Below are 11591 nucleotides of genomic sequence, written 5' to 3'. Positions count from 1 at the left end.
TGGGGCTCATGCATCTATGGCTAAAGCAATCCAAAAGATACAGATCTTAGATCATCTCACATGAGCTCATAAGCTACATAACAACAAATGAAATTTATGTGACTAGGAAAACAAACATCACATATGAGCTCATAAGCATTAACATCCTCGTTTTTCAGGATACACTCTTCTTGAAGGAGACATCGAATTCTAATTCTAATACTTCCTCTTCCTTATCTTGAAGCTAGATGATCGGATAACATCATCATCGGCCTTGAGTCGAGACTCGAGAGTGCCAATGGACTCAGGTTTAGTGAAATAGGTAAAGAGGAGATAGATACCATCCAAGTAAGTGTTGGTCTCTCCAGCCCTGTTCTTCTTCTTAATGCTGTATGCCAGGGGAATAACCCCTCTGTTAAATACCTCAACGTACATGCCGCCCCCAGCCACAATCAACTGTAAAAGAATGACATTTGAAAAGACCCTTAGTTACATAAAAAAACAATTTGAATTATCCAAAAAAAAAAAAAAACAATTTGAAATGAATTAGCAAAGTTTAATAACACAGCATGTAGATATCTTTTGGCAGAGTGTAACCCTGAGTCCTAAATCTGACGAAGCTTTCCCAACTTTTTGCATCACAAAAAAGCACACCCAAGTCATGTCCTTCTTTTCTTCTTTTGTTTTTTTTAGAAGAAATACAATCTGCTTGATGATGAAGATGAAGGAATACAATGAACAGAATTTTGGATGTGTTGTGAGTATATGTGAGTACATGATAGAAGCAGCAATAATTACTATAAATTCATTAACTCATTTCGTGCTTAAAGAAGTAAATTCCTATAAATTGCTGGGCAAAGTAAGTTTTGAGTTAAGGGTTCTCCAATTTTGTGAGTAAGACCTAATTTAAGGTCAGAAGCCAGTGAAATTTCAGTTTTTTAACGAGTTGTTCTGCTCAAACAAATTCATAGAACAAGAACCACTGTCATCATTTCAGCTTATCCCAACTATTGGGGTTGACAAAAGGGGACCCACTATGAATATTCTAATTTTATTTAAACAAGTCAATATTTGTTTGTGTATATATCAATTGAACTGCAGGAATTTTGTGCAAGAAGTTCATTCTCGTCCAGATGTAGTAAAGAAGAAAAACTGAAAAGAGAAATCCACAATAGTTACCCCAATAAAAAAGGAAAATTGCTTTAGACATGAACTTTACAAGCGCCAATTGCAAAAAGTCATTCTTCAACCAACTGTATGGTAACGGGACTATGCACTTGACACTTGTGTTTCTCAAGGAGAAACCATGATGAGATATTCTTTTAGCACTAATGGCAAAAGTGGGAGCAGGAGCACGGCAACAAACAGTAAGCTAATTAATGACCCACACAGATCCTGATTCAGAGACTCTCAAACTTAAATAATGCACATAAAAGTGTGAGATACTCATTACTTGGATTTTCAAGCTCCTTGAATTAAAGAAATGGATGTTCATTCTTTTACTCGAGTGAGATATCTGCTCTCTCTATTACTTACATTCTCAGCTAAAGAGTCGGGATTCTTCTATCTTGCAAATTCGAACAACAAAAAACTCCTGTTGTGTTGTTCTCAGAAGGAAAAAAATATGTTCGATGGAAGGTGAGAAAAAAGCTGCATTGAAAGGTCTTACCATCTCACAAAAAGGCGACTAAAGGGATACTGTATTGATCGACTCATGGAAATATACTGTGGCATCAGACTTTTGTCCACATTTATACAAGTCCTCTCCTCCCTAAGCGCAAGCAGGATATTGAATCAGACTGCCACTTCATTAGAGGGAAGATTTTCATAAATAAAAAAAAGGTATTCCATGAAAAAGGGACCAAAGAAAGCACTATTAACGCGTATAGACAACAATAAAACTTTGTATTGTAGCTTAGTGGTCCACATACATGGGAGAAACTTATTTGTTGGATGAGTATAAGGAGTCTCGAATGGATGTATATTAACATAATCAACGACATGGTTGACCAGGTTTTGATTAGAATAAGAGTAAATGACGAGGAGATAAATGAGTTCTCAATAGCAATTGGTTTACATAAGGGATTGACTTTGAATTATATTTGGTTGCTCTAATTATAAATAAAGTAACTGCTCATTTTCAAGAGCACATACCTTGGAGTGTGTTATTCTGAGATGCTGTATTATTAGTTGATGAAACTAACGATGGAGTCAATACAAAACTAGAATTATGGAAAGAGGCGTTGGAGCTCAAGGACTTTAGAATAAGTAGAACCAAGACCTAGACGCGGAGTGTAAATTTAGTACTAAACCCATGAAAAGAATGTCCAATGAAAATTAATGGTCTAGAAATACCCTAAAATGATCATTTTAACTTGGGTCTATTGTACATAAGGATGGAGAAATTGAGGAAGATGCTACCCATAAAATCAAAGTTGGATGGTTAGAGTGGAGATACACTTCTGGAGTGCTATGTGACCGACGTTTATGAATCAAACTAAAAGAAAAAAGTGTATTAAGGTGGCATTAAGACCATAATGTTATATGGAAATGAATGTTAGGTGGTCAAGAAGCATCATATTAATAAATTAAGAATAATATAACTCAGGCTGTTAAAATGGATGACTAGAAAGACAATAAAAGGTAAAATTATAAATGAATGCATTCGAGAAAATGTAAGAGTATCCCCAATAAGCAATACACTAAGAGAAGGTTGATTGATGTATTATGCGCGTTCAACGAAGGCTGATTATAGTCCTAGTACGAAGAAATATACTAGTTGAAGATTCTAAAGGAATGAAAAAAAAAAGGATCAAAAGAACATGGATTGAGATAGTTCTAGACATAACTGAATGGAGGTCAAAGGGACCTAACATGCACACACATGGGCGCGTGCACACATTTACAAATTCATCACAACTTGTTAAATCCACCAGTGTGGGTAATAAACAGGAACCCCATGCGACTCTTGGATATTCCTTGGGATTAGAGTGGAAGGGTACCATGTAATTTACCATGATCCCGTACCACACCGGTGCTTAGAACAGGATTTTCAAAGAGGATTGACATTGTTATCAATCTCAAGGTTAAGGATCTCGAGGTGTTAAGGGGAGTCGGAAAATATCCTCTGCACCATCCATGATCAAGAATTCTACTCAAACTCATAAAGTGTATAAAAAGTTACAATAAACTCTGCGCCATTTGGTTAGAAACTAATCACTTGTACTGCCACGACACATGTTGGAATCACAACAACAGTATAAAATCCTCAAAATGCACTACTTTTGTTACTGCTGCTGAACCACAATGCCAACTAAAATACTAAATTCAGCATTGAAACCCCAAAAACAATCAGAATTACATAATAATTAGCAATTAAACACTGCAACCCACCATAGCACACTAGAAAATTACAGAGGTGACACTAAAACAGCCAATTCAAGTATTCAACTGCTATTGCTACTAAATTACCATTACAAGGGGAATTGAAGACAAAGGAAACATTTTTATGATTCGATTATTTATATATACCTCTTCATATTTCTGGGTGAGAGCGAGACGTTCATCTTCGGACATGTCGGGCCTCAAGACGGCCATGGTCTCGTACTGGCGCAGACCAGGTGGGCACTGAGGCTCCTCCTTGTCCTCTGCCACTGAAATGGCCGAACCAGTTGATGCTGGGGGCTCTTCCTCTCCCATTCCTCCTTCGAAGAACGAACCTGAGAAATCTAGGGTTAGGGCTTTTACAGATGAACCATAATTGGTTCTTCTATGGTGGTCGATTTTTCTAGTAGGGAAAGATCTGAAGCTTCGATAGACAGAGAGAGCCGATTGAGATGGAGAAGAAGAAGAGGTGGAGGAGTTGCAGAGGAGTTTGAGAGAGAAGGGAGAGGGTGTGAAGGTTGAAGCCAATGAAGCAGACGCCATGACTGATGAGGAAGCTTACTCACACACTAAATGTGCGACTATGGAGTCTTGGACATGGATAAGGAGTTTGAAGAGTAGGCACCAGGCGGCCTTTAGTTGAGCTAACTTACGGCTGAGATGGAAATATATTCCTAGGGATTCCAGCCTAGAATGTATCAGGAAATGTCATCCGTTTGAAGGTTAGAAAAGTCTTAATGATTAAATTCATGGATGATTTTTTATTGTCCAAAATTTGTGATAGGGGATTAGTTGATTTTAATGTCTCTTTTGAGGGTTTATATATATATATATATATATATATTTTTAATTTGATGATATTAAGAGCAATTTTTTTATTTATTGATATTATCAATAAAAAAAAATGTATTTGTAAACGAATCGTAATGCATGTTCACACTTTCGGATGCGGTTAACCTGGCTAGGACACAGGATCATAAATCTTTTTCTTGGGGATACACAGAAAAATATCTGTGATTATATGCCCTTACCACATCAACTGCACATAGCCAGTGTGCATTCATCATTGTCTTAAAGATAATGGGAAAAACCTTTGAAGCCATCATCCTGCTTCAAAATGTTGATAGAACCCTCCCCTTTGGACTAAATGTGACCTTTCTAAGGAGGTATCTCAAATATTAATCAAAAGAATCGTGCTAGAGTGACCTCAAGTTGGAACCTCATATTGCACTTCTTGAGGTGAAAATGCATGGAAATAATGGATGTTTTTCATCAAGATATGAGGTTCCTATCCATTTTCACGTCAACAAGTGCGATACGAGGTTCCAGCCTAAGGTCACTTCAACATTATTCTAATCAAAATGTAGGGTTGTGAAATAAGTACAAAAGCCACTTGTTGGTAACGAGGAGGGTTTCACCAAAATTTTGAAGTAGCTTAGACGTTTCAAAGTCGAACTCCTTCTAGAGGAATCGGATTCTTCATTTCAATTTTTCAAAGAATAATGCTAGAGTGACTATGCAGAGCAATGCACTGATATGGAGGTGTGTTTAGAACCATAGAAGTTTTTCCTTGAGATTTGAGAAAAAAACATTTATGATTATGAGCACACCTCCATGTTAGCGCAGTGTTGAACGCAATATCGTAGGAAGTCACTTTACCAATTTTTTTTTTTTTTTTTTTTTTTTTTTATTTTTTTTTATTTTTTATGACAGGGTGTTCGAACTTACTTACAACTAGGGGGACCGAAAGAACCAAGACATATGGGCCCCTTCCCCGAGCACTTGCAGTGCCCACACATGAAATGCACCGAGTTAGTGAGAGTTCACCCTCACAGTTGGCCCTTGAGGAAATATTGCTCATACTGGGTATTGAATTCACAATCTACGGACTCTCACCACTTATTAGATCCAAAATTGCCATTGAGCCACCTCCTCGGGTTCACTTTGCCATTTTTCTTTTTTCCAAAGTCAAGTCTTTTATTATTATGACAGTTCATACTTGCTTTCACTATCTCTATCCAATTCTTCTTTAGTATCTCTGTCATTTTTTTAGGATGTTCGACTTGAGCATTTCTTCTAATTGAGATTGTAATTGATCTTCAGTTGAACATTTCCAAACCATTTCAGTAGACTTTATCATTGTTTATTATCTATTAAAAATATTCATATTTGAATCTCTCACTTTATCATCTATTTCTAATACTTTTATGCTGGTTATGTTTATTATTAAAAATCACTCTCTATTGCTCCAAATTTAAGTTACTTCATCACTAGGTCTATTTCAAATACTTGTAGTGCTCCAAATCCTTAGATGAGCACAACCCAGAACTCCATGGGATCCTAGAGGAGGATAAGATGGGTAAAATGTATTTGAGTATAGTTTCTGGTTTGGGGTCTTCCTAACCCCTTGTCGTCAACATTCAAAAAAATAAATAATAATAATGAAAATCTGACGCTCTTTTTTCAGATGCCCCCATGCGCTCCCCTGACAGTTATAAAATCATAAATCTTTTTCTTGTGTATCCCGAAGCAAAGGATGTATGGTTTTGTGACAGGGGGTCGGAAAAAAGAGCGCCAGATTATCATGATTTAAAAAATTTTGAGGTCTGGTCAAATGGTGAAGTTTAACATTCTATGTGCTTGTTCATGAGTTCGAAGACACGACTAAAATAGCAGAAAGTACCGAAACAAGATAAGTATGAAGCCAAAATTACTACGTGTAATCATGTTTTTAAAATATTTAACCAAAAGCCATATATTCAGTTTTACATTTACTAATTTTTACCAAAATGTGTACCCACCATACTTACATTTGCCAACTTACTTTTTTAGCTTTCTTTGTGAGCCTCAAATCAGAGTCTATGTTTCAAGTTGAAAATAAGAGTATTGTGGAGTTAGATAAAGTAGACCCGAATTCATAATCCAAAGCAAACATACGGTGGAGGTACATGTATTTACTAGAATCGATAGGTTACAAGGATCATCTAATAGAGAATGATCGAGAAGTTTGGAGAGTGTGGGAGAACAAAAAATCTCGTCTGCAAAGTTGATTAGTGTCAAGTTTAAGATACCAATTCACCCATATACACAATGATTTGTTGAGGTTATACCACCAATCTCCCACATGTTGAAAAGAGATTGGCCCACCTATTGTCTTGGGCATACAAACCAAAATCACATGCGACCTGGCATTTAATGGCTTGGATGGGAACAAAGTTTCCATGCGACCTGGCACAAAATCACATGTTAGCCTCCTACCAACGATATGACTAGGCTTGCATTCATTTCTATCAAAGACCCAAGAACTATAATTAGAAAAAAATTGAAAGCTAAAGTACGTAACTTTCATCATTTGAAGTCGAAACTATGTTGGGTTGCCTGCTTATTTGATTGTCGAAACGATTTTCACAAGAATCGTGTGAATCAAGGAGTTCTTGCACTTCAAGAAGGAAAGAGCAAAAACAGGGGATTGAGCAAATAGAAGATTCCAATATAAAGGTAAAGTCAGCTATACAAGTTCCTCTCGACAAAATCAATTCAATTGGATAACCATTTTGGTAAAATAAATAACTACCATAATGGATACATGACCATTTTGATAAATATTTTAAAAGCTTGGCTGGACCAGTGCAGTCAAGACTCAAAAGAATGGAGTCGTGGGAGTGACTGTGTTTCACACTGTGCTGATGTGGAGGTGCACACAAAATCATTTTTCACTCGAGTATCTATGGTTCCACACACACTCCACGTCAGTCTTGCAGTGTGAAACTCAGTGAATTTTGCAGTCACTTCAGCATTTTCCAAAATAATATCTTAAGATCTACTTGTAAAGTATACTATGTTGAATGGCTAATGGGATTCATGTTGCCATCCCAATTTTATGACATAAAATCTATAAGAGAAGGATGACAGCGATGTCATCATGATCTACTCCTGCAGAGAAGTGGATACACTCCCACATCTCACAAGTCAAGCAATAAATGATTTTGTGATTGAATTACTCTATTAAACAATTATTATCACTGTACCAAACACCCCCTTAGTCTCACTTAGCAAATTAGTTCAAAAGAAAATTAAAATTAAAATGCTAATGATAGATATTAATGCTTATTAATCTTTCTTAGAGAGCACTAATCATTAAGTGTTTCATAGAATATATATATATATATATATAGGGGGCGGTTCATGGGACGTCCCACAAACCAGCTGAGAAACAGATGATTGAGAATCGTTGGATATGAGGAAATCAATGGTCTGGATTGCATGGAACGTCAAATCATTTCTTTTATAACAATATAACGACTTTCAAATACCTCCTTCTATTTTTTAAGTGTTCTTTTTTTAAACCCTCTTCTCTCTCTCTCACTGTCTCACTGTGTAACACAAATGACGAAGCCCTCTCATTCCTCCTTCTCTTCTCTACTGATCTCTTTCAATCTTCATCCTTTATTCCCTCTATCAAACAATATTTCATTCACGGTTCCTCTCCATCCAAACAAAATACCTCACTTTATTTACGATGTTATCATGTAAAAAGTGAACACAGGGTGTATGTTAGCACGTGGACGAGGTTGCGTATGATAGCATTTGGTCTGTCTCCTTGTTTATAAAAAGCAAGAACACTTAAAATTTATTTTAATTCTTAAACAAATGATTTGAAACTAATCTTACTAAACAATTACAGTTAATAAAAAACCTTTGAACTTAATTTAACCCATTCAGAAGAAAAAAGTGCTGAAATCATGTAGACTATATAAAATGACTTTAAGCATAGATGTTCCTCATTGGGGGGTCTCAAGCTTGCTTAATCAAAGAACAAAGTTGCCAAAATTTTAGATCATATAAGTGGGGACCCAATAAAAGATAAAACTAAAAAACCAGAAAGAAAGAAAGAAAGAAAAAAAAAAAAAAAAAGCTATGGCGTGGGAGGGCAGAGTAAAGAGGCTATATTGAGTACAAGATAAGGAGATGATAGGCAATGCGTCCTATCTTAATACTGTAGAAGTTCCTCATACTTGACTCCCCTCTCATCCATTGAAGAAAGCAAAATAGGAAAATGAAGCTGTTGATGTTCTAAGAAGGGTGTGCTTTTTGGATAGTTGAACAGAAGCTGCTAAGTAAATCTGCTCACATAAACATTAAACAAACAAGAGAGAGAGAAAGAGAGAGAGAGAGAGAGAGGGCTTCGTCAATTCGTGTTACACAGTGAGAGAGAGAGAGAGAGAGAGAGAGGGGTATGAGAGGGCTTCGTCATTCGTGTTACACAGTGAGAGAGAGAAGAGGGTTTAAAAAAAGAACAATTAAAAAATGGGAGGAGGTATTTGAAATTCGTTATATTTATTATAAAAAAAATGATTTGACCTCTCATGCAATCCAGACCATTGATTTCCTCATATCCAACGATTCTCAATCATCTGTTTCTCAGCTGGTTTATGGGACGTCCCACGAACCGCCCCCATATATATATATATATATATATATATGGGGGCGGTTCAAGGGCCATTTGAGAAACCGTCTAAGAAAACTTTCGTTTTTCAAAATAAGGGTTAGAGGTTTTGGATTGAGCTGATTTTTTGCAAGGATGGTCACTATGATGAGAAGATCATCCTCACAAAAAATCAGCTCAATCAGAAACTTGTAAATCCATCAAAAGTGATTTACAAATTAGTGATAAAAAGTGGTAAAAAATCGACGGTCCACATTCTAAATCACTTTTAACGGGGTTAGAAGTTTCAGATTGAGCTGATTTTTTTTTTGGATGATCTTCCCATCATAGAGATCATCCTCACAAAAAATCAGCTCAATCCAAAATTTCTAACCCATATTTTAAAATTTTATTTACCGTCGAAAGTTTTCTTAGACGGTTTCTCAGACGGCCCTTGAACCTGACCCTATATATATATATATATATATATATATATATATATATGAGTCCTAATGATTACAAATTAGTGATTTAGTAGCTTTCACACTAAAGGATGACTAGAGTTAACGCTAGGGTTAGGGGTGAAGTTATATTTTTATTTTTGTGTCATATTATTTGTGATTATCCATGTAGCTTTCACACTAAAGGAGGAGAAAGGTTAGGATTTAAGTAATATTTATATTTTACAAAATCATTTAGTAGTCCATTTCCTATGATTAGAAAGGCAAAAGATAAGCACTTTGTTCAATTAAAATAACACCAATGCGAAAGTGACCTCAAAATTGTACCTCATATCGAACGAGTGAAAAAGCATCTATGGTTCCTTCACACTTCCACATCAAGAAAATGAGATATGATGTACAATCTTGAAGTCACTCCAATATCACTTTTAAAATTAAAGTGCAAAAGGAGAAGAAAAGAAAAGTATTAATAACACTCCATATCTTGAGAATCTAAGCTAGTGGTGAAGTATATAAGATCTTATCTCTATCCAAGTATCCATCCACTAAGATAGGGGGAGAGACATCAGCCCACCATCAATAGTGAGAAGATCTTTTCATTTGAAGTACAAGAAGCAATGGGCACGTGAAATTGCACCATTAAAAGAAAAGTATTTATATGCTAAGAAGGAACAAAATAAGTTGCAGTATGTAGGACCTAGAGCAACAAAACTAATGGAAACAAGTGTAGAAAAGTGATTGTGAGTCAGAAATCATGTAGATCACGATAAACACTAAATTATAGATACAAAAAGAGACCCAATTAGTTATTGGTTAACTCATAATTACCAAATATATATTATAAGGAAAATTAAATTGGAAAAATCAGGCTGTTTCTCTCTATCATAGATCAAAACAAATCGTTTAGGTTTGCTACTTTGAGGTTCAAATTTCAGTCCAAAGAGGACTACAATGATTGTCTCCTTCGTTTCTCGACGGTTTGACCACATTAGATTGAAATCCTCTATGTTGATTGTGAAGGTTTTAGTTTAGACCATTGATGCATCGGCACCTATATTAATTTTCAAAGAACGGATTAAACCCTTATCATCCCTTGATGTGTAGGATATATCTACCACTCTTTCTTGCACTAAAAATTGAGAATTTAGGAAAATGGGAAAGGGGCCTTAACAAGATCTTAACTAAATTAAAAGCATATATGAGATCAGGTTTAAATTGTATGAAAGTCTTATAATCAAAAAGAAAAAAGTGTGGTTATGGACAAAGAGGAATGTTAGAATAGATTTAGTCTAACTGATTCCAAATCTTTGGGATAAGACTTTGAGGATGTCGATGGTGACTCTTTTAATAACATGTACACCCAAAAAAATTTGGGTTTGTAGTGCTCACATGGGTGTGTTGCGACCCACTTTTAGTGGGTTGTCAATCTTTTGAGAGTATCTCACTAGCTGATCAAAGTGAGGATTTTAAAATCCAATTATTTTATTTTAATTATTTACTTATTTATTTTTAGAATTATGAATTTATTTTTTTTAACCAGATCGCATACACCAAGGGAGGAGGGTTCAAACCCTACTTCAATTAATGGGATAAAAGGAGATTCTTTTTCCAATAAGAAATTTTGTGGCAAGATTTAAGGAGTGGGTGTGGGGTTTCAACCTTCATTCAATTCTGGGTGTATTTCCTCTGGACTCTTTATTTTGATTTTTTTAAAATCAAAATGGCTCACTTGACAGTTTTTGGCCCCTTAACTAGGTATTAAACTTGAGAGAACCTCACATGCAATAATGAATGATAGTTTCGTAAAAGCATTTAGAAGAAAATTGTAGAAAAATCACATTTATGCATTCCTTGGACCACGGAATTGCATGATCTACATGTGAACTTTGTCTAATCATTAAATGACTTATATGTTTTTTGTCAAATTTGTCTAAATTTTTAGGAGTCGCTATTTAACATTTAATGAGTCCTAAGAATGTGTTTACATGTCTAAGACTGAGGACTTCGTCTAATAGTTAAATGACGTGTACGTTTTTGTTCAAATTTTATGTAAACTTTTAGGAGTCGCTATATAACATTCAATGGGTCCTAAGAACGTGTTTACATGTCTAAGATTGTGGAATCAATGGGTCTTGAGAATGTGTTTTACATGTCTAAGACCATGGATGGCATGTACGCACCAGTTGTAGGATGTGTTCTCTTTATTACTTTGTAACAGAAAAACCAGAACAACGAATGGAAAAAGATACTAGGAGCTCGGTTTTGAAAAATTCTCCATCGGTAGTATAAAGGGTATCAGCTCGCAAGACTTCTCGGTCAACACATGATCAAAGAAGCATATC

General features: G+C 35.6%; 1 protein-coding gene across 1 annotated transcript; it reads right to left on the bottom strand.

The window, feature by feature from the left end:
• Positions 1–4040, bottom strand: LOC147389945 (Translation elongation factor EF1B/ribosomal protein S6 family protein). Its single transcript, XM_086419016.1, has 2 exons — positions 3511–4040; positions 1–435 (listed from the first exon to the last, which is right to left on the bottom strand). The coding sequence occupies exons 1-2, from the start codon at positions 3904–3906 to the stop codon at positions 196–198; spliced, it is 636 nt and encodes a 211-aa protein (XP_086275142.1). The 5' UTR covers positions 3907–4040; the 3' UTR covers positions 1–195.
• Between the last annotated feature and the right edge of the window lie 7551 nt (positions 4041–11591).

This window comes from Akebia trifoliata, chromosome 12 (assembly GCF_017979445.1).
Source record: "Akebia trifoliata isolate Shusen 1 chromosome 12, ASM1797944v1, whole genome shotgun sequence".
Classification (NCBI taxonomy): domain Eukaryota; kingdom Viridiplantae; phylum Streptophyta; class Magnoliopsida; order Ranunculales; family Lardizabalaceae; genus Akebia; species Akebia trifoliata.
This window is presented reverse-complemented; position numbering and strand designations above follow the sequence as displayed.

Coding starts and splice junctions, on each gene's coding strand:
- LOC147389945 (XM_086419016.1), bottom strand. CDS start 3,906: ATGGCGTCTGCTTCATTGGCTTCAACCTTCACACCCTCTCCCTTCTCT. Junction 436..3,510: donor TCACCCAGAAATATGAAGAG/GTATATATAAAT, acceptor ATTCTTTTACAG/TTGATTGTGGCTGGGGGCGG.